The sequence below is a fragment of the Leuciscus leuciscus genome, assembly GCF_965113295.1.
Source record: "Leuciscus leuciscus genome assembly, chromosome: 24".
Taxonomy (NCBI): Eukaryota; Metazoa; Chordata; class Actinopteri; order Cypriniformes; family Leuciscidae; genus Leuciscus; species Leuciscus leuciscus.
Window position 1 is genome coordinate 26,480,753 of NC_138723.1, and position 24,257 is coordinate 26,505,009.

The 24,257-nt window shown below is 35.1% G+C and overlaps 3 protein-coding genes across 3 annotated transcripts; 2 read left to right on the forward strand and 1 right to left on the reverse strand.

Moving 5' to 3' along the window:
• Positions 1 to 3,853: 3,853 nt before the first annotated feature.
• On the reverse strand, positions 3,854 to 8,638 carry marchf5l (membrane-associated ring finger (C3HC4) 5, like). Its single transcript, XM_082158226.1, has 7 exons — positions 8,488 to 8,638; positions 7,893 to 7,992; positions 7,610 to 7,812; positions 6,194 to 6,324; positions 5,933 to 6,116; positions 4,518 to 4,684; positions 3,854 to 4,432 (listed from the first exon to the last, which is right to left on the reverse strand). Exons 2-7 carry the CDS (start codon positions 7,919 to 7,921, stop codon positions 4,271 to 4,273), a joined length of 876 nt encoding a protein of 291 aa, XP_082014352.1. The 5' UTR covers positions 7,922 to 7,992; positions 8,488 to 8,638; the 3' UTR covers positions 3,854 to 4,270.
• Positions 8,639 to 9,068: 430 nt separating this feature from the next.
• actr1b (actin related protein 1B) lies at positions 9,069 to 15,706 on the forward strand. The gene is made up of 11 exons (XM_082158225.1): positions 9,069 to 9,278; positions 10,370 to 10,434; positions 11,008 to 11,083; positions 11,355 to 11,480; positions 11,980 to 12,104; positions 12,190 to 12,406; positions 12,539 to 12,631; positions 12,943 to 13,117; positions 13,202 to 13,263; positions 13,347 to 13,387; positions 14,116 to 15,706. Exons 1-11 carry the CDS (start codon positions 9,231 to 9,233, stop codon positions 14,216 to 14,218), a joined length of 1,131 nt encoding a protein of 376 aa, XP_082014351.1. The 5' UTR covers positions 9,069 to 9,230; the 3' UTR covers positions 14,219 to 15,706.
• Positions 15,707 to 16,242: 536 nt separating this feature from the next.
• Positions 16,243 to 20,992, forward strand: kctd9b (potassium channel tetramerization domain containing 9b). The gene is made up of 12 exons (XM_082158224.1): positions 16,243 to 16,408; positions 16,508 to 16,629; positions 16,714 to 16,757; positions 16,843 to 16,942; positions 17,977 to 18,032; positions 18,126 to 18,254; positions 18,533 to 18,600; positions 18,679 to 18,774; positions 18,859 to 19,008; positions 19,979 to 20,084; positions 20,170 to 20,303; positions 20,387 to 20,992. Exons 1-12 carry the CDS (start codon positions 16,292 to 16,294, stop codon positions 20,501 to 20,503), a joined length of 1,239 nt encoding a protein of 412 aa, XP_082014350.1. The 5' UTR covers positions 16,243 to 16,291; the 3' UTR covers positions 20,504 to 20,992.
• Positions 20,993 to 24,257: the final 3,265 nt, after the last annotated feature.

Consider the following 24,257-nt stretch of genomic DNA (forward strand, 5'->3'; position numbering starts at 1 on the left):
CGTGTAGGATGTGTAGGCCGAAGCCTCTGGGGACGCGGTACCAGCAAAATAGAGCTTATAAAAAACGGATAATCATCATTTGTCCAGAGGGATTGTCACTTGCATCTCCTATCTGTTTTATAATTCTCACCACAGTTTATTAGCTTGCCGTGGGTTATCTGCAGTCTACTCTACTCTAATGAGCCCCACTTTTGTTATTTTATTCATACGTCATATAAGTAAGCCCAGCAGCTTTGATGTGTACTGCTTGATATGACAGAATCTCCCCTATAGTCTTTCTGCAATCAGATTTACTTGCTAATGCAGCACATTTTGATAGTGTTTGATGTTTGAGGGCAATGCCCTAGCTATATAGCACATTTTCATGTTTATTGGATAAATTATTAAGCTAGAAATACAAATTTTAACATGGAAATCTTATTCTCTTTTTTTAAAATCATATTTTCACAGTTAAGTTAACGTAGTGGTTAATTTATCTATTTAGTATAAGCCAATTCCTCAATAACATCATCCTTCAGGAAGTGACATACTTTTGGTGGGAAAACAAAGGCTTGAGCATCTGTAATGGATAGCAATGGATTTCATGAATTCTGTGATGTTATGTTTTGTGATGTTTGTTCTATTGTATATTACAAAAATGTATGTTATAAAAAAAAGCTAATACAAATCCTTATGAGCTGGCTAACTGTAGAAAGGGCCATTTACACCAAGAACGATAACTATATTGATAATTATAAAACGGTTAGTTCCAATCCTTGATTCTGATTGGTCAATAGCTGATACCAGTGACCAGAGCCTATTTATGAAAGTATGATATACTGTTTTATAGTAATACTTCCTTTAAAATACAACAGGAATGAATGTTTATGCTTTGAAAGTGACAGATTACAAAAGGTAGGCTACTGCAGAAAAAAAGGACCCACTTATGTTATGAGTTATAATGAGTCATTGTTATAACACACTTTTTGCTGTGGTTCTAGCGTACTGTTTATAGCTACGTTTCCGCATAGACTGTCATTTTATAGTAGATAAAGTAACATAGCCTATATGTGTATGATTCTAGTTGTTGTTATTTTGTTTTGTTCTTAAGATGTAAATCCAAAGTCACATAGGCCTATGTATTTTCCAAAAATTGCCTTTTATCTTTTTACTTTTGGATCTTTTATGCCTAGCCTATGTGTCTCTTTTAATGTTCCTTTTCTCGTTCCTTTTCATTATGTCTCAAAGTACATTTATTTTCATCTGGATCATCAAGTAACAAGGATGGTCTAAAAATATCAGAAAATAAAATGTGTTCTACTTCGATGCCGTGACATGAATTTCGACTGTCATTTTGCCTGTGTTATGCATCTTCAGCCATCCAAATCCTTTGATTTCATATCTGGCTGACTGGCTCCATTCAAATACCTTAAATTAAAGCATTTACTTACAACTTTATGTGCGAAGTAGGCCGATTACATCGTAGGTGGGCCTATGTTTATGGCCCGTAAGTGACAGATGCATTGTGGGGTTTAAGATTTTCTGCGTCATGAACGTTCCACTGTCTGACTGTATGTTTGACAGCTGTGATAAAGCCTGACTGTCTGCCGTAGTAATACTTGGTAGAGATGTTTAAAAATGAGCGACAAACAATCCCAGAGGACTGTTTTAGATGCGGCTGTGAGCGGGGGTGTATTTTTAAACCCAAATGAAGTCATCTCGGGTGAGCCGATTGCGCTCCCCCTGCTGTCTTTTCTCCCAGCCAGCCCTTTACCATCTGCAAACTTTTACATTATTCATGTTTTTTTTTTCTTGTTTTTTTTCTCTCAGAAATAAAGAAATAAGAGATCAGAAGCAAACCAGAATGTTAATGGGGTGCCTTTTCCCTCAGTCTTGTCTTCACCATTTCTTCAAAAGGCAGCCGGAGTGCAGACATGCCGCTCGCTCTCGGCGTGAAGGAAAGCGCGGGAAAATTCTACGATTTTGTATGATTAACACTTCTGTTTAAGATAGACATCACTGTTCTGCGTTCCTTAACCCAAAAAAGATTTGTTCCCCATCGTTTACTTACCCTCATACATAAGCCCGCTGCCCTAGAGTCCACGGATTAGTTTTATTATTATTCTTTCTTGTGATCACGACATAGCAAAAGTTGTTTTCTCATTATCAGTTATCACGATTTAATTTTCGTTAATCTCGACATAAAACATTTTTCTCTAAGTTACACAAATAAATTTTTTTGCATACATTGATTGAACAGTGGTTAATTAGCTCATAGCCTAATTTATTTATTGTATACTTTATTATTAGGTGAAGCAAACGTTTTGTTGAAAATATCCCCAATAGGCCTAACGTTATATGAGTGCACGGTTTATCTGTCGACAGAGGCGCTGAGGTTTGCATTCGTTCGTGCAGTGTGTTTTAATTAAACAATCATTGTAAAAAATAACAACTTTTGTTATGTAGACATACCGAGAATATGTCAAGATCAGGAGTAAACAAGATAGAAAAAATAATAATCTATGGCCTTTTAGGGCTTCCATACCCTCAAGATATTCCAACCATGTATGAATTTCTTTCTTCTGTTGAACACAAAAGAAGATATTTAAAAGACTGTTGGTAACCAGACAGTTGACAGTAGTAGTATTATTATTATTTTTATTTTATTTTTTTTACAATGGAAGTCTATGGCTACTCTGATTACCAACATTCTTTTAAATATCTTCTTTTGTGTTCAACAGGTTTGGAACAACTTGAGGGTAACTTTTTTTTTTTTTTGGTGAACTATGCCTTTAAAATATGATCAACACTCACACATTTATTAGATCCACTCAGTATTTTCCTTTTCATGCGAAACTTATGAGACCTGTCCAAGATCAGAGGTAGCCTATATATTTTTTTTTAATTTTTTACCCCAAATCAAAAGAGATTTGTATATTTGTTTTATATTATGCATGTATTTTGCATAAAGAAAATAAACCCAATTTTTGGCACCATTAAGATTGGTTGGATTGATACATTATTTTCATGACAAAAATCTCATTACTCTGACAAATTCTCCTTTTCACTACTTTAATGTTAACATTTTAAATATATTTATTTCAGATTTTTTATTTATATTGCATATGCTACATCATATTATATAGCCTACATATATTTTTACTTTTCATTTTTATTGCAAAGTTGTCTGTTAACATTAGTTAATGAACCTGAACTAACAATGAACAGTTGTATTTATACTAACAAAGATTAATAAATACTGTAACAAATGTATTGCTCATTGTTAGTTAATATTAGTTAATGCATTAACTAACTTAACTAATGGAGTCTTATTTTAAAGTGTTTCCAATAATGTATATATATATATATATATATATATTTTCTTTTTTTTATACATAAAGGCCTTTTGCATTAACATGAGAAACATTGAAAACTATGACAATCACTAAATATATAATAATAATAATAATAAACATCCAAGTGCATTACAGCTCATTTGAAATCGGTCTGAAAATACATTTATTTAATACATCACAAATCCAATGCAAAAAAACAAAAAATGTAATAGCTCTAAAAAATACATCTTTATGCAGAATATTATTTCTTATTTCTTTAAATTTTGGAGTGAAATGATCCAAATGTTTCTTTCCATGTTGCACCTCCTAATCATGCAACCAATCTTAACGGTCCTAAAAATTACAATTCATGCAAAACACATGCATAATATAAAACAAATATAAAATCTCTTTGGATTTTGGGGTCAAATATGACGTCTGATCCTGGACTGGCCTTGCCCAGATATGCAAATTGATCTTTATCTCCAGGTTGTACCACCTTTATCAAAAACGATTACAGTAAAGCATCAAAGTCAAAGTTTCTGGGTTTATTATCTTTATTAGTAATTGCCTTTAAAGAGAAAGTGTGTATTGCCTTCAATTAGAATCAATAAACTCATTCTCATTCCATGATTCTGCTGGTACATTTGCAGCATAAATGACAATGTCTTTCTTCACCAGACATCAGTGCACAGTGCAGTTTCCAGCTTTGTTTTGGCGCCATCTGAAGGTGCAATTCGCCATTACAAGCACTTCAACACCCCAGCAAGAGTTTCTCACAGATGAAAGAATTTCAGCCATCATTGCATTATAATAACACATAGCAAACGTGTTTGTGCTATATTAGAGCCATGTGAAGCTGAAAAGTGATGTCTTTAAACATCCGTAAATATGTATTTTTATTCTGCGAATCCTATACTACAGTTCATTTGTTGATTTCCGTAAGTGCATCCTCTTCATTCATTGCTACTGTCTTCGTTGTCGTCCTCAACAGCGCCGTCTGCTCGTCCCTCGGGCTCGGGGTAATTCAGGATGTGTCTGTTGGCCTGGATGAGGTACTGCTGCTGTTTGAAATACACTTTCAGCACTCCCTTAATCACCACGAAGGCAATGCCACCCTGGAAGAGGAAAGCGGGGTTAGGTTTGCACTTGTTAATGTAATTCCAGGTTGTATGGTAGGCGCTCAGGGCTGTGGACTCTCACCAGGATGGTGCGCTGCAGGTTTGACGTGACTCTGCGGAACAGGAGACGACCCACCAGGCTGGCGATGGAGGGGAAGATGAGGGCTCCACACAGGGTGCGAGACACAGAGAGATGGTCTCCTCCGTATCCGCCTTCTGCTGGGGCGCGGGGCAGAGCACGACCCATCCCTGTGCAAACAAATGAGATTTTGTACTTCAAAAATGGGTTTATGGTATGATTATGACAGTAAATCATCCGTTCTAAGATGCTTTAAAAGAACAGTTCACACAAAAATGAACCATCCACTAAATATTTATACATATTAAAATGGGTTTAGAATGAGAGGGTGAGTAAATGTCAAAATGTTAATTTTTGGATGGATCAGTGTTATTTTAGTATTATGTGTAATATACTATTATAGTATTTATTAATATTTTGAATTCGCTTTTATTTAAAAAAAATTATATTTAGCTTTTTTAATTTCAGTTTTAGTCATTTTAGTACTTTAACGACTTAACTGAAAATATTAAAATAAAAGTGAATTAAAGTACTAAAATGACTAAAAGTGAAATAAAAATAAAGCTAAATATAGTTGCTTTTTTAAAATAAAAATGACAAAAGCAATTAAAAAGTGAAACTTAAACTAAAATGAAAATGAAAACTTACAATAGAAAAATAAAAGCTTTAATTTTAGTTTAAGTTTTAGTCATTTTATGTTTTAAACAATTATATTTAGCTTTAATTTATTTTTATTTCAGTTTCAATTTTTGTAATTTAAGTACTTCGCTGAAACTAAAAATATAAAAATAAAAGGGAATTTGAAGTACTGAAATTACTAAAATGTAAAAAAATAAAGCTAAATATAATAGTTAAAAAATAAATATAACAAAAGCAAATCAAAAGTGACAAACAAACTAAAATGAAAATTTCACTTTTCATAAACATAAACGCTTTGTTTATATTGTTATAATTTCAACAAATTAACTGAAAACAAAAATAAATTAAAGATGAATCTAATTGTTTTTTAATAATGACAAAAGCAAATAACAAAATGACTAAAACTTAAACTAAAATAAAAATAAAAGCTTTAGTCATTTATGTGTTTTTTTTTAAAACAATTATATTTAGCTTTATTTCGTTTTAATGTTAGTAATATTAGTACTTCAACAAATTAACTGAAAATATATAAAAATTAAAGCAAAATATTATAGTTTTTCTTAATAATAGCAAAATGACTAAAACAAACTTAAATCTAAATGAAAACATAAAAATAAAAGCTTTCATTCTAAATTTAGTGTTTTTGTCTTTTTTTTTTTGTTTTTTTAAGTAATATTTAGCTTTAATTTCAATTAACGAAAAAGATTTTGGATAGTTTTAGTTGAAGTATAAAGAATCTCAATGAACTACAGCCCAGTTTAACCCTGTCTTCCACATACCAGGTACAAGCCCGCTGAAGATCTGAAGCTTGGAAGAGTGTCGCTGCCAGAGCCGCACCACGTAATCCTCCCAGCGGATCATTTTCCCCAGTACCAGCATGACGGGGATGGTGGGTAAACCCATGAGCAGGAAGAGAGGATCCGCGCGCTCCATCACATCCAGACCCTTCTTATGCCCCACCACCTGAAAACAGAGAAGAAAAAGTGTTCAAAAGAGCCAAGGAGAGCCAAGCTCCTATCTTCCTCCTGTCTTCAACGCACCTGCATAACCGTGACGGCACCGTAGGTCACGGCCGACCAATAAACGGTGCCCACCACGACTCCAGCCGCAGCGAACGGACTGGCCCTGGACAGAGCTCGATCCACCTGCTGGAGGAAGTACACCAGAGGCCCTGGAACAGAGACACAACCACACACTTAACACTTCCCTATTCACTGACCAAAATAACAGCCACACAGAATGACGGAATATTAGTCATTAGTAAGCCCACACAGCATCTGTGCACTTTTGGCACTTTTTCTGAGCTAATTTGTCAAAAATTAAATACATGATGATGATGTACTTAAATGGTAAGTGAAAATGAGTGCAAAACTGTTATAAAACTATATTTAGTATTACTTATATACTATTTAAATACAGAGGACATATTCCGAGTGTGGGTTACTATACTTGGCCTTCATGTCGTGTCACTTTTAAGAGTAATAATAATATTTTGAACATTTATTTTGACCGGTTTCATTTTAATTTTAGCTTGCTTTATATGCTTTTACAAAAAAACTTTTTTTCAGTTTAAAAAAAAAATAATGTATAGCAATTTTACTATTTCAACTTTCACTTATTTTATTTCAGTATTTAAATTTTCGTTTACTTTTTTTTTTTACGTTTTTCATTAATATTTATATTTAATTTATCTCAGCTTTATTTCAGTTTAAAAAAATTGTTGTTGATAGTTTAGCTTTAATTTATTTTGATTTGGGTTTTAGTAATTTTTGTATTTCAACATACACTTATTTTATTTCAGTATTTCAATTTTCGTTGACATTTTTTAAGTTTAAATTTCCCATTTTATATTTATATATATTAATGTATCTCAGCTTTATTTCAGCTAGCAAAAATATTTTTAATAGTTTAGTTTTTAACTTATGTTTATTTGGGTTTTAGTGATTTTTGTATTTCAAATTACACTTATTTTATTTCAGTATTTCAATTTTAATTTTAATTTTTCATCTAATATTTATAATTTATCTCAGCTTTATTTCAGTTAACAAAAATGATTTTTAATAGCTTACCTTTCATTTATTTTTATTTAAGTTTTAGTTTTAATCTTCAACTTACACTTATTTCAGTATTTCAATTATCATTTACATTTTTTAAGTTTATGTTTTTCATCGAATATTTTTATTTTCATTTACATGAGCTTTCTATCAGTTAACAAAAAAAAATATTTTTTTAAAGAGTTTAGTTTTAGTTAATAACAACACTGGTGCAAAACAGAGCTAACAGTACCACATTCTTATCGGGAGAAAATGATCCAGAATATTTTTATAAATGGGAAGTGATCTGGTGCAATAAGGATATGCATAAAATATGTAAGAGTCCATGACGAGACATACAACGAAAGAGGAAAAACGGTATCAGTAAGTCTCCCTTCAAAAAGGTGAAGTGCAAATACTTACCCATTTTGGGGAAAACTATATGATATTCAGTGCCACATTGCGGGCAGCTGACGGCTCCACCGCTGTTTCCCTTCTGCTTTTCGTCGAGCCAACGCTGTAAGCAAGACTGATGGATCCACTTAGTGCAGCCCTTACAGCGGCACGGACTGACCCATTCTGCAGCACGATCCTCCTTCTCCGTGGCAAAACAAACCCAGCAGTGCCTGTCGGTGGACGACATGTTAGTGAGCACATATCTAAGAGTACCACTAAACGGTGATTCACAACTAATGGAGAAACTCACTTCTCTGGAGGTTCATCTACACAGGCCATCTTGTGTCAGGTTTGATCCACGGTCTCCAGCTCCAACATGAGTGAGCCAGAGCAGGCTCAGTGTACAACACCTGTTAACAGAGATCATTAGACTTAAATACAAGAATATTTGCTATATTGCATTTTTTATTCAATGATACTTGGAGCTAAACACATAATATGCTTGATCTTATATTAGGGTGGTCAGCATCATTTATATTACAGATATTACAAAATATTTCAATAAAAAGTATTTTTAAATATAGTATAGGATATGGCATGACAGTTATATTATATTTATTCTTCTAACGTCTGTCTTTGAATGAAAGATGCGCTATAAATGTTTTGCAGTTACATTATCATTATTATTTTTGAGTTAATCAGGCCTTGATCACGTGTGAATGTCAGGGCAGTGGACACTGCGCAAATTTAAATGTATAATTCAACTCAATTTTCATTTGGAATGACTCACTGTAAACATATTCAAACAGCCCCATACCTCAACATTAAAGTTTTTACAGCAATAAACATACCGCAACTCGTCATTCAGCCAACATTGTTAACGGAATTCAAATGTAGATCCTCACCTGAAGATGTTTTGTAGATTAATCTTTTCTGATAGTCGTTTAGTTTGGATCTCTAGGCTGATTTGACACTTTCAATTTCTCGGAGGACAGAATAACAACCTCTTGAAGAACAATTTCCGGATAAGCTACTTCCGGTTGTCAAAATAAATGTCCCGAACGTGCTATAATATCCGTTTCACGTTTAACCGCGTAATTATTTATAGTCTTACTTATTGTAAGAGAATGCTTAAATAAAAATAAAAAAGTGAATTAAGTGTGTTGGATAATTGTTCAAAATGCAATATGCTAATGCAATATATATTATGTAATTTTTTTAAATAGCTTCCTCTCTGCTACTGCAGTCGTTTGCATCCTCCATTATTTTGCCCCTAAAAAAAACAAGAAATTAAATACCATATATTTCCAATTACATATGAGCATAACATATACATACATTTATAAAATAACACACTTTAAAAAAATATATACAATCTATTTTTTTTATTTTTGTGCAAGTCTAGGAGGATGTCAAACTGCGCCTTCGAACCAAATGACTATTGGCTAAATGAGCTGTCAGTCATCTCCTATTCCCGTGTGTTTGATTGGCTCCCTCCACAGTGAGGTTCGGTTGACGCATCACCGCTCAGCCTGTGGTTTTACTGCCAAGCAGCGACGGTTATTTTTTATTTACATGAACAGAAAATCATAAACGTTGCTTCTAGCGAACGAGTTGACCGAAAAACGCACACAAGCGCAGGCTGAACATGGAGTCGTATGATATTATAGCCAACCAGCCGGTTGTGATTGATAATGTGAGTATGATGTCAGCAGCCCTCCACACCCAGTCTGTGCTAAGAGGCTAAAGCTAATGCCATTGTGCCAAACCCTGCGCTAGCCGGCCAATGCCAAATTAGATTTTTTGGATTTTATTTACTGTGCACAGTCTGATGCACGTCTAAACACTTCATCATGTAAAGCATAACAGTGTTTCTGTCTTAAATGCGTTATCCTGAGGCATTCGCTGCTCAGTATGATGTGTCGGTATAAAGCTGATTTGCTACTCATTTCCCTCTTTCTTTGAATTAATCACTCAAACGTCAAATAAGTGATTCCACGTTGTTCATATTAATGAGATATCGCAAGATGCATGGTTGTCAACGAGAATCTATCAGATAAAAACCTGTATTTTAGCTAGAGTTGTTATTGTTGCCAAGATGGCTGTCTGTGACCCCGCCTTGTATTCACAGCCACATTTCATAGTTTGAAATAATTTATATAAATTACAAAATTGATTTTAACACAAGCCAGAAGAGTGGAGCAATAGATGGAGAACTATTAAGCTTCAGCCTTTAATCAGATTTAAGGTGGGAACTCTGTAACCTCAAAGCCTGAATGAATGTCACAGGTTGCTAAAATTATGAAAACTTAGTAAATGTCAGTGATATTTAAGGGAACATTGGGATGTTTTCTCACAGTGTCTCTCTACCGTAGTCTGTGTTGAGTTTCTTGTTGCTCCCTCCAGCTCTGTCTCATGACTCAAGATCAAACAAGGAGGGTTCAGAACATCAGATGAATCATTTTACAACACATTCACTGTTTGAGCTTTTATAGTTCATACAGTTTTCTGTTACACTTTTTTTTTTTTTACAGTGTCCGTGTTACAGTGTAATTATGCATTTAAGAACTGTGTTATAATTATTAACTGCATGTACTTAGTTAGGATTGGGCTTTGGTTTAGGGTTGTGTGTAATTATGCATCATTTATAGTTATTACAGTAACTACATGTAACAAGGACACTGTAAAATAAAGTGTTACTTATAGTTATACAGTTTACTCCCTGTACAATTGGAGTTCATATTGGAGTTTCATTTTCTTTCTTTTTTTCTCTTACTTCTCTTACAGGGTTCTGGAGTTATTAAGGCTGGCTTTGCTGGAGATCAGATCCCTAAATACTGTTTCCCAAATTAGTGAGTACCCATTTGATTGGTATTACCACATTGAAAAAACCTTCAAAGTTTTGGGCTCAGAAGTTTTTTTTAAAGAAATAATTTTATTCAGCAAGGTTGTGTTAAATCGATCAAAAGTGACAGTAAAGACATTTATGATGTTATAAAAGATTTCTATTGTAAATAAATGGCATTCTTTTGGACTTTCTATTCATCAAAGAATCCTGGAAATAAATGCATCATGGTTACCAGAAACATTAAGCAGCACAACTGTTTTCAACATTGATGTTAATAAAAAATGTTTCTTGAGCAGCAAATAAGCGTATTAAAATGATTTCTGAAGGATCATGTGACACTGAAGACTGGAGGAATGATGCTGAAAATTCAGTTTTGCATCAAAGGAAAAATTTTTAAATAGCAAACAGTTATTTTAAATTGTAATAATTATTTCACAATATTGCTATTTTTTATTGTATTTTTGATCAAATTAATGCAGCCTTGATGAGCATAAGAGGCTTCTTTCAAAAACATTAAAACAAAATACACACACACACACATTGAGGTGTTATGTTAACCAGAACGGTTTATTTCTAGTGTGGGGCGACCCAAGCATGTTCGGGTGATGGCCGGTGCCCTTGAGGGTGATCTGTTTATTGGACCCAAAGCCGAGGTAAACTGCATGTCTCTATTGAAAATGTGTTTTATCTTGACATTCACAATGCATTTAACTTCCGTAATGTGCAACGGTATTCAGTAAATATTATTGGGTGGGTCTTGATTTAACCTGTGATGCTATTGGTTAATAATATTTTGTGCATGTCATCAGAAGAGAATTAATATAACGTACAAATTAAAGGGGCAGTTTTGATTTCATGCTGTCTTTAAGTTGCGTTGTAATCATGTAATTCATAATGTGTTCTTTATATCTGTGGCATATGCAGGAGCACAGGGGGCTGCTGTCCGTGCGCTATCCCATGGAACACGGCATCGTGAAAGACTGGAATGACATGGAGCGCATCTGGCAGTATGTGTACTCAAAGGAACAGCTGCAGACCTTCTCTGAGGAGGTGTGGATTGAATTTATTCTTCGCCAGAATTATTTTAGTGTTATTTATACTATTTGTTCATTCTTTGAAGTTTTTATTTTTATATTTGGGTTAGTTATCATTTAAATGTTATTTTAATAATTTTTGCAATGAGTATTTTTTTTCTTCTCATATTTATTAGTTTTTGTTTATTTTAAATATTTCTATTTGGCGTTCATTTATCTTTATTTCAGTTTTAGTCATTTTAGTACTTCAACATAACTTATTTATTTCTGATAGTTTCTTAGAAAACATTTCAAGTTAAACTTTTTGATCTAATTATTATGTTTGGATAATTAATAATTATTAATAATAGTTTTTTTAATAGCTTTTTCCCCCTCATTTTTAAGTTTTACATCTAATATTGATATTTTATTGGATCTCCATTTTATTTTAATTACCAAAATGTTATTGTCTTTTATAGTCTTAGTTAACAGCACTGTCTTGCGCTATATTGTTCAGATATTTATGTATCTTTCAGCATCCTGTCCTGTTGACTGAAGCACCACTGAACCCCAGTAAAAACCGTGAACGGGCGGCAGAGGTTTTCTTCGAGACCTTCAACGTGCCGGCGCTGTTCATCTCAATGCAGGCGGTGCTCAGTTTGTGAGTTCAGAGCTTTCAATGTCCTTCTTCCTGATATCACGCCTCATACTCCCTCTCTCATGCACACTCGTTTCCTGCCTGACAGATACGCCACAGGCCGAACCACAGGTGTGGTCCTGGATGCTGGGGATGGTGTGACACACGCTGTCCCCATATACGAGGGATTCGCCATTCCACATTCCATCATGCGCGTGGACATCGCCGGACGTGACGTCTCCCGATACCTCCGCCTACTCCTGCGCAAGGAAGGCTACGATTTCCACACTTCTGCAGAGTTCGAGGTCGTTCGCACCATCAAGGAGGTACGAGACTCCACATCTGGATTTATATGACACTATCTTTTGCGGTTCCTTTTTAAGGACAATTATAATCTAGATGTTAGATGTTTCACGTTGAAGAAAATATAAAAAAATGCTGTTTTATTTGTTTTCCAGAGAGCCTGCTATCTTTCCCTTAACCCCCAGAAGGATGAAACTCTAGAAACTGAAAAAGCACAATACACTCTACCCGACGGAAGCACTCTAGATGTAAGAATGAATTTACCAGTAGATGTTAGTGTATGATAAGATCATCATAAAATTAGGGATCATATCCTAGTTTAATTGAAATTCAGTAATGGTTCAGTCCAGGTTCAAGTCAAAATTGAATGGCATTCATAACCTTCCATAATGTGGTGTATTTTTTCTTCTTTGCAATGAAGTGCATTGATAACTTGTTCATGATGACACCAGAATTTTGTATTAAGAAAGTAAATGGTGTTTATTTTTATTTCATATTGACTTTGACTAGTACTCATGTAAACCATTTGGTGTTACTCACAGCTGTTTGTCTCTCACAGATCGGCCCGGCGCGGTTCAGGGCTCCAGAGCTTCTCTTCAGGCCTGATCTGATTGGAGATGAGAGTGAGGGTATTCATGAAGTGCTGGCCTTCGCCATTCAGAAGTCAGACATGGATCTGCGACGCACCCTCTTCTCAAACATAGTGCTGTCTGGCGGCTCAACGCTCCTCAAAGGTAAGGCAAACATATCAGTCAGGAACTTCTTTCAGTTCTCCACCCAGTGAGAAAGCTGAAAGTCTGTCTTCTTGTTCCTCGCAGGTTTTGGAGACCGGTTGTTAAGTGAAGTGAAGAAACTCGCACCCAAAGACGTTAAAATTAAGGTGACCGGCACATCTAAGGAAATTTAGCTTGGCTTGAGAACTGTGTGTCGCTAAATAATAAAAAAAAATAATTCTTGTTTCAGATATCTGCACCACAGGAGAGACTTTATTCAACATGGATAGGGTAAGAATATGTATACATGTTATATATATACAAGTTTATATGTTACCGTTCAAAAGTTTGAGATCAGTTTAAAAAAAAGAAAAGAAATTAATACTTTTATTCAACATGGATGCATTAAATTGAGCAAAAGTGACAGTAAAGAAATTTAGAATGTTAAAAAAGATTTATATTTAAAATAAATGTGGTTCTTTTGAACTTTGTTCATCATTGATAATAATCAGAAATGTTTCTTGAGCAGCAAATCAGAATATTAGAATGATTTCTGAAGGAAGACTGGAGTAATGATGCTGGAAATTTAGCTTTGCATCACAGGGATCAATTACATTTTAAAATATATTCAACAGAAAATTGCAATATTACTGTTTTACTGTATTTTTGATCAAACAAATACAGCCTTGGTGAACAGAAGAGATTTCGGTTACACTTTATTTTAAGGTGTCATTGTTACAGTGTAATTATATATTTAAGTACTGAGTAATATTAAGCAACTTCATGTACTTACTATAGGGTTAGGGTAGGATTAAGATTTGGTTGAGGGTTAGTTACATGTAATTATGCATAATTTAATGTTACAACTAAGTACATGTAACATATGTAACAAGAACACTGTAAAATAAAGAGTTACCGAGATTTCTTACCGACCCCAAACTTTTGAACAGTAGTTTATGTATTTTAAGTTAAGTTGTTTGGGTGTATTTTATGGTGTTTTCCCCTCATGCTTCGTATAGGGGATCTATCCTGGCTTCACTCGACACCTTTAAGAAGATGTGGGTCTCCAAGAAAGAATACGAGGAAGATCGCGCCCGTGCCATCCACCGGAAGACTTTTTAATGGGGTTTAGGCCACCAGCCTCCCTGATCTCTGCGGTTTCACATCCCTCTCCTCTCTCGCTTGGCCTCCCTCTGTTTCCCTCCCTACCCACCTACCCGCCGGGCCTCCCATCCGCAGCTAAGGCATGCCTTCCGTGTCCTCTGCCCAGCTCTCGTTCGGGACACCCTGCGAGCGGGACTGGGGCAGGATGCGACCGGGCATCCCTTGCCCGTTCTGCACCCATCAAACACCGAAAAACCCCCGGCTTTTCAGGGCATCAGTCAATACTGTTAACAATTGTTTCATTTAAAGCCAATGCTTCAATCCTGCGCTTAGATATTTATTACACTATTTACCCTGCCCTCTATGATATTGTCATATCTATTCTAATGAAACATGAAGGTGAATGTTTTACTCTGTTGTAAGAATTTCATTCCAGAACCGAAGAGGTCGAAGTTGTCAACACAGTATTTTTATTCTTATTCATTTGACTGTTTTGCGGCGTTAATGGCGAACGTATACAGTAGAAAAGGCATCGCTCACCACTACAACATTTCACTGTAATGGACACTACTGTGTTTCCTGTCTGTGTCCCTCCCTTTGACCGTCTCGAGGCTGAAACCACTCAAGGGAACTTAATAATGTATACTGAAATACAATGTACGCGGTAGGTTGCTAGGTTTATCGCTGCTTGAAACGTCAACAAGTGTTATTATTAGTATACAGCACATTTTAATGTGGAATCATCGGTTTATGAAAAGGGGCGGCTGTAAAGAACCATTTTGAGTTGTTTACTGTCTATAAATTTTGCTCTCAGAATTATGTTTTTCAGCTTTAAGTTGTAGACCATAACTGTCACCGCACAGAAATTGACTTGATGCGAGCATTAGCCCTTTTTAGTTGTTTTTTCCACTGAATATTTTACATTTCCCATGATTCTCATATTGTTAACTCCACGGACTGAAGCTTTAATGAAGTGGTCCAGTGAGTTTCATGTTGCCATAAGACTTTGTGGCACGATTTCGATGTAAATTCAGAGACTCCCCGAATTCCTGATTAGTGCATGAAAACAACAGGATGACAGAGATTGTGTGTTATTTCAATGTAAATCTGATTGACGTGGATATAGAAGGCAGAGGGTGGGCCGAATGGATTTAGAAGCTCTTCTGGCACTAGTATTTCTGTAGTGTTTGTTGCTGCTCTCTATTGGGATGATGGGTAGCAGGGTTGCGTTTAAGTCCAGTTTGTCCAACCTAGGATTCGCCTTACTCCGGTGTCGTCATTGGAAAGTTAGAGCATCTTGGTTGTTTTTCTTTTTAAAGATCTAGAAATATCATCATAAGCCTTGTGTACAGTGGGTTGCTATTCAAAACTGTTAAAAACATTAAAAAAACAAACAAAAAATAAATGACAAAAAGGACTGAAATGTACAAACCTGTTTCTTCAATTGTTGCTTTTTCTTTTAATTTTGTAAATTCAGTATGATAAATAAATTAATGATGTCTGGAATATGCTTCTGTCTATTCTGTAAACGAAAGCAGATGCTTGTCTGTTTGTGCATTATTGCTGATGTTGTTAACAGTGGTTTTCAAGACTGCTGAATTTTGTCACATTTAAGTGGTTTGACTTGGTATGCCATTTTTAACACACCCAAAACTCATCTTAGGGTCCCTAAATCAACTATCATATAACTTTTACTATAGCTATTAATATTATAAAATTATATAATGACATTTTGGAGTTAGTTGCTGTTATTGATAGTCAAATATTGTGAAATCCATTGAATTAGACTTTTTTTTATATAAAGGTGCAAGTGCAATGTGATCAGGTCATCCATGTGTTGCTTCATCAGCGGTCTTGACAATATTTTTTCTTGAATAATCGCACGAGAAAAAGGTAAGTAGTCACTTGAAATGTAAATTTACAAAGTTATTTAGACCCACCGTACCCGACCAATCAGAGACGATGTTCGCTCCTCTAACCCCGCCCACCGCTGGAACTGCCCTGCCCTGCTGCGCTCCGTTTTCAAAGTCTCTGATTGGCTGCGGTCATTACGGAAGTAAACAGTCTTCTGCAATAGTCGGAAATGCTTTGATGTTTTACAGTAACGTGGAGTTTAAACAATATAAACAAACACCTAAGAGTCACATTACACCCTCGGATATGAGAAGAGTCACGCTGTTTGTGAATGGAACCTCACACAATGGGAAGGTGTGTATGCTTTGTGATCTATTGTCCTTTTAATATAGAATTAAAGACATTGGTGGGAAAATAGCATGTTGTTGCTCCATTCATGCCTGCTTTTATCAGGTCGTGGCTGTTTATGGAACTCTAGCTGATCTACTGTCAGTTGCAAGCACAAAATTTGGAATAAAAGCTGCCAACATATACAATGGGAAAGGAGGTCTTATCGATGATATAGCCCTCATCAGGTTAGTACAATAACTACTTCTCTTATGTATATTCATATGCACATATCATAAACATAAAACATTTGTTGTTACATCTGTTAACAGAGATGATGATGTCTTGTATATATCGGATGGAGACTCTTTTGTCGGTGAGTTTGAAGTTATAACATTGTTTCGGTCTTAGATCTGTTTTCAGTTGTTTTAATCCGGTCTTCATTGAATCATGTCCCACAGATCCACCAAATCACCCAGACAGTCCGCATGAGTTCCACTCCTGGGCACACACAGATTGGATCACACTCAATGTGGGAGGCCGGCGGTTCACAACCACAAGGTGATGTCACCACACAAAACACATCATCACTAATAATCTCATTAACTGTAATCCATAATCTATTCTAAACCATCACAAGCAACCATCTCTTTTGCTTTGTTTACATGATAATTTTAACAAACATTTCATACTTGTTACAGGAATGTGAAATAAAATATATTATTTAAAATAAATTATTGAAATAATATTAATATTTTTTATTTAATAGCTATAAATAATATATAAAATAATATAAAGTTATATAAGTTAATATAAATAATGTTTATATTTCATTGTTTTGTTGTCATGTCTTTAGCTATTCTGATTTAAATAAAAAATGATTGTGTCTTTAACATTATTACAGTGTTGAGGGTAACTACTGAGGATGATGGAAATGTATTAATAAAAGGAAAATGTCTGAATGCATTACAGTAATGAGAATTTTGGGGGGAAATGTGAATGAAAATTGTTACAAAAGTGCATTTCTTACAAATCATTCAGGAAATCATTCAGCAAACACGTTGATGGCCCAGAAATCCACATTATCCACTGAGCTCCATTGAAATCCCACAAGTTTGCAAATTAAGTAATCCTACATGCAAATAATGATTTTACACACACACACACACGCATATATATAGAATCTATATCTATATATAATTTATAATCAATATATGTATATATATATATATATATATATTACAATTATAAAAATATGTCATGTAATTACAAATGACTGGAATTCTAGCACTGAGAAAAGTAACACGTAGTCTACCACATGACAAGGTCACCTATGCGATGCAGTCTTGACAATATTTTTTCTTAAATAATGACACTAGAGAAAGGTCAGTAGCCACTGAGATGTAAATTTACAGTATAGAAAATAAAAATATATATTTGTCAGTAATAGAAAATAAAAAAAATTAGCAAAATTATATATATTTTTTTATTTCTGTATTTTGAATGTTTTTGTGACTCCCTCAACCCATTTAATCTGCTCTACATCTGCTCTGTGTGATGAATTTAACACTTTAACACTTTCCTTTGGTTATTAGGAGCACTTTGGTCAAAGAACCGGAGAGCATGTTGGCTCACATGTTCAGAGACAAAGGTAAGGACTGATCTAATGTTGTTTTGTCAAACGTTAAAAAATGTGTTCGTGCATTTGGAATACTACAGTTTTTTTTCTATCGTTCCCTGGCAGATGTTTGGGGAAACAAGCAGGACGAGCAAGGAGCGTATCTCATTGACCGGAGTCCAGATTACTTTGAGCCCATATTAAATTACCTGAGACACGGACAGCTCATTATCAATGACGGGATCAATCTGCTGGGTACGAGGCTTGAAAATGAAAACGAAACAAATTCCACCCTTTTTATAGCGTTTTATTGGTTATTGGTTCCACTTATAATGTTAGGGAAGGTTTCTTGCACCAAACAACATAATTTCATTTTCCATGACCTTTACACTGCATCCGAAATCGAATACTTCCCTAATATATAGTAGGCGAGAAGTACCCGGATCATGTTCTAATATGTAAATGAGCTCTGTTATGATTGGCTAGCCTCTTTGCATGTTAATTGAGTACATATTGAACACTATTTTGTACAGGTGTGCTTGAAGAAGCTCGCTTCTTTGGAATCGAACGTCTTGCTGAGCAGCTTGAAGGAGTTATTAAGGTAAAAAAAAAGAAATGCACATAAAGTTAAGTTGACTTGAGCATGAATAACAACAATGGGTCTTTCCTCCTGCGTCAGAATTCCCAGCCTCCTGAAGACCACTCGCCCATCTCCCGCAAAGAGTTTGTGCGATTTCTGCTTGCCACTCCAACCAAATCAGAACTTCGATGTCAGGTAGCCACTGATTATTTGCACTGGTTTATGTTTTTATTCTGTGCATTATTTCAATCTCTCAAATGCGTGAACTGTTTCTCCTAGGGCCTGAATTTCAGTGGGGCGGATCTCTCTCGTCTTGACCTACGTTACATCAACTTCAAGATGGCCAACCTCAGCCGCTGTAACCTCACACACGCCAACCTCTGCGGTACCAACCTGGAGAGGGCAGACCTCTCCAATGCCAATCTGGATGTAAGGATGTACCTGTCATTCACCCTAAAATCAAAAAACATTTTGGATCATTTTTTGCATTATTTTAATGAGAATTTAGCAGAGTTTCATTACTGTAATAACTGAAATAAAAGTTGTATTATTTAAATTAGATTTTTAAATAGCATTTAAAATATTTTACACTACCATTCAAAAGGTTGGGGTCGGTAAGTTTTTTTTAAATATGTTTTTTAAAGACTTCTCTTGATCAAAAATACATACCATTCTACTGTTTTCTGTATGTTCTATACCGTTTAATATATTTTAAAACGTAATTTATTCCTGTGATTTTCAGCATCATTACTCCAGTCTTCAGTGTCACATGATCCTTCAGAAATCATTCTAATTTGCTGATTTGCTGTTCAAGAAACATTTATGATTATTATCATGTTGAAAACAGTTGTGCTTCTTTTTTGTGGAAATCATGATAAAAAAAAATCAGGATTCTTTGATTGAATAGAAAGAATTAAAAGTAACGTTTTTGTAACGATATGAATTCATTTAGCGTCATGTTTGATCAATTGAATGCGTCCTTGCTGAAAAGAATTATTAATTTCTTTAAAAGAAAAATACTGTCCCCAAACTTTTGAAAAGTAGTGTATTTATCATGCTATTTGTTATGCTTTTAATTATGCTAACTTTAATAAATCTTTATTATATTACAGTGCTGAGAGTCAAATCAAATGTATAAATCAATGATAATCATCACAGAGAATAATGGGAACTATAAACAATAAAATAAATATTTCCAAATGCATAACAGTAATGAGAATTTTGGATGAAAATGCACTTATAATTTTCATGAAAACGGTTTTCAATAGTAAAAAATAGTATTTTTAGTAATGCAAAATATTATTTATTTTAATTTATTTACGTATTAGTTATATTTTTATGACATTCACCCAACTCTCTCTGTGACACTGATTTGGTCTTTTCGCATTTGTTCTTCCAGGGGGCCAATTTACAGGGCGTGAAAATGCTTTGCACCAATGCAGAAGGGGCGTCTCTTAAAGGCTGTAATTTTGAAGATCCCGCCGGACTCAAAGCAAATCTAGAGGGTAAAATGAGCACTCTTGACTTGAACTGAACTGCTTCTCTTGGATCTCATATTCCCAGTTTGTAATGTCTGTCATTTCCTCACAGGTGCCAATCTAAAGGGGGTGGAAATGGAGGGCAGTCAGATGACGGGTATAAACCTCCGCGTGGCCACGCTGAAGAACGCCAAACTCAAGAACTGTAACTTGCGGGGCGCCACTTTGGCAGGAACCGACCTGGAGGTGACAAACCGTTCCGTTTCAGAATCATTCAGGAGTTTGGCATGTCGTCTTGTGTTTTTCACTGTGATGTTTTTGTGAAACAGAACTGTGACCTGTCCGGCTGTGACCTCCAGGAGGCGAACCTGCGGGGCTCTAACGTGAAGGGGGCCATTTTTGAGGAGATGCTGACACCACTGCACATGTCCCAGAGTGTCAGATAGCCGCTTATGTTCGCCTCTTCACAGAGCAGCTTTAATTGAAAACCTACCTGCAAACCTAATGACTGTCATGTGACCTTACGCCTGTTGATATTATCTGTTCATCTGTTGCCTCAAGAACATTTATTTCGATGTATTGCTTTATTATGGATGGCGTTTGCTATATTTCTCAATGCACGTCATGTGACTTGCAATATTATGCATTACATTTTTGCAAAGCTTCTACATGTGTCACTGCTGGTCTGTGAACTGAACATCTGAAATTTGTGTTATTGCATTTGATTCAGATTTAGGAATGTGGCTTTTCTGTGAATGTGCAATTTTATACCTTTTCATACGTGCCAGTTTTACACTGTTTTGCTCGTTTCACTGTTACATGGCTTTTTCTGGACTGTGTCTGCATGCAAAAAGGAAAACATCAGCCAGAAACCTGCTAGTTTGATGTCACCAGCCCTGTCAAGATCCAATAAAGTCAAACACTGGAGATTCAAAGAGGAGTTTGGCTTTTTAGTTTTTGCTAACCATAACCCTTACAGACACTTTATTTATTCATGCAAGAGAAAAAGTATTTTCATTATATTAGATTATTAGCAGATTAGCAGATGCGGTCTAGATTGTTTTTTGCATTATTTTCATGACAATTAAGCACAGAAATTTCAGTCTCATTGTAATGTGAAATACCTATATTTTATTTTTAAAATAATATATAAAATATTTAAATATAATAGTATTTGTTGTCATGCTTTTATGCTGATTTCAACAACAACAAAATTATTACAAAAATCATTAACTATATTTCAGTTTCAAATCAAATTGATAACCTAATGATAATTATTAAAAAAGGGAAAATAATCTTTAAAGCCACTTTTTAAAAATGCACTTAATTGTCATGAAAACTCACAAAATCTTTATTGTTAAAGTGATGGTTCACCCAAAAATGAAAATTCTGTCATCACTTACTCACCCTCAAGTTGTTCCAAACCTGTATGAATTTCTTTCTTTTTTTGAACACAAAAGAAGATATTTTTAAGAATGTTGGTAGAGAGTTTGATGATAGTCATTGACTTCCATAGTTTTTTTTTTTCCCCCATACTATGGAAGTCATTGGGAACTGTTCTGTTTCTAACCATTTTCTTCAGAATGTCTTAATTTGTGTTCAACACAAGAAAGAAATTCATACAGGTTTAGAACAACTTGAGGGTGAGTAAATGATTATTATTGGCTAAACTATCCGTTTAATAGACTTGTTTGACTTGTTTCATCATTTTTTGAGCCACGTACTATAAATCATCTTATTCAATTTGCTCTATAAATGATAAAGTCAAATGCTGAATATGAAATATAGCATAAGTTTACTTGCATTCATAGCACAACAGAAATCATCATGATGCTTTTACAAATATCCTGGCAGAGCATTAAACGCCAGCAGGGGCAGCAAAGTCTCTACAAAACCCAGTTAACTTATTGATGGGACGTGTTGGTTGCCATCTACAGATTCTACACCTTCTGGGAAGAGTCTCAGCTCATCCATGACGGTCAGTAGCTCATCACCACAGATGAGTACTGTAGCAGACCGTGAAATCTGTTCACCAGGATGTCCTGCCAGAGTGATTGATTGGACCTGAGTGTGTGGAAAAAACATATACAGGAGCAGATGAGCACTGCTGCTAGCTAAGTCCCTGTTGTAATGAACGTCTGCCCAGCAGTTAGGTATAAATTATATTTACTCATGTACAAAACTGTGACAGTTGCCATTTTCTACAAATATTTCGTATTAATAATTTTAATTAATAGAATTTTCGCAATAATTGAAATAGTTTCGGACGAGCCGAACCACATCGAGTTCCATATTAATGCGCCAAAGTGCACTGCAACCGTACACAGACGACGGCTAATGAACTAGAATACTTGGCGGAAGAATATATATTTTTTTTTTGTGTGATTATTGGTGCTACTAATTGTTCTTAAAGGGATAGTTCACCCAAAAATGAAAATTCTGTCATCATTTACTCTCCCTCAAGTTGTTCCAAACCTGTATGACTTTCTTTCTTCTGCTAAAAACAAAAGAAGATATTTTAAATAAGGTTGGTAATTAAACAGTTGCTGGTCCCCATTGACATCCATAATATTTTTTTTCCTACTATGGAAGTCAGTGGGGTCCATCAGTCGTTTGGTTACCGACTTTCTTCAAAATATCTTCTTTTGTGTTCAGCAGAAGAAAGAAAGTCATACAGGTTTGGAACAACGTGAGGGAGAGTAAATGATGACAGAATTTTCATTTTTGGGTGAACTATCCCTTTAAACCATACATATTTTTGCTGTTCTACCGTTTTATTAAAGTAGTAAATGCTCAAACAATGCCCAAAATAAACATGTCAATTAATTGTTGTTTCGCACCAGTAGCCTATGACTTTATTTATTTATTTATTTTTATATACAATTACAGTGAATGGAGATCGGATCTGTACTCCAAAATGACTAAAAACACACCATAAAGCTATATTCTGTAGTCAAATGAATAGGCCTACTATTTTGTCTGTGATATTATTAAAACAACATTTTGGTTAGTATGATCGGATAATATTTCATGGTAATTTCATGGTATTCTTTCAAATACCCCTATCCGGTCCCATCGTCCCAAAGTCAGTGGATTTGTTGAATGGGTTTTTGTTTAAACGCCTGAAATAAGGCCTGTGATTAACACGAACTTAAAATATTTTCGTATTTTATTCTGTGACATAAAATACATCAGTAATACCTCCATGGAATCTTTTAAAAGCTTTTACTTGTCTTGAAACAGGTGGTTGCTAACAAGTGCCTAAATGGGACTACAGAGGTCGTCTGGGACATTAAACGTCATCACAGCGAACAGGTAAACTCATCTACTCTCTAGTCCACTTTCACACCCTCATTGTGATTATAATCACACTCTTGCAATCTATTTTAACTCAAACTTTCAGGGGAAATGGTTTAAATAAAGACTAAAAGAGCTGACGTTGAAGTCACTCGACCGAGATGTAGTTCGTTTATAGCCTGTATTTAGTTTTTATTTCTGGCCATTGAATTATGATTTTTCACGAATTTGATCAAAGTTATGTTCATTTGTGAAGATTCCTTTGATGAACAAAATGTTTAAGAATCATAAACTTGTGTTGGTCACAGAGATTATTTTCTGCAATAATCCGAAAGCCAATGGAAAAATTCTATTGGGTTTTTGTCGAGGGAACCAGGGTGATGCTAACTTCTGGGTTGACCTGCAAAACGACATCACTGCAGCCCACCATGATGTATGAATATGGTAATCATTCAGTCAGAACTGCTATTATTTCAGCAGGTTCTGGACTTTTGAAAAACTCACAAGTGAAACTTACTTTCTTTGGACCAAAGACATTGATCTGGTGGTTTGAGGTTTGGGTTCGTATATTTGCAAGAGGTGAGAGGAATATCCTGCATTTAAATCATTTTTAAACTGCGTTTACTCAAGGAATGTTCAATAAGCAAAATAAACTCGCTTATCCTGTTACATTGCACTTGTGAAAGAGAAAAGCTCTTGATTCTTGAAAACGTATTTGCCGTTTAAACATTTTCTTTGGCTTTTTGACTAAAGTTGCGACCTCAGAAATTGTGCATGGCCAACCGATCCTGTTTTTAAAAGCACCCACAGGTTCACCTCCTTCTGTTCCATTCCCTCAGTGTCGTGTGTGAAGGCATGAGAGTGTGTTTGTCCTCCTCACATGGAAGGTCTTCACGACTGGCT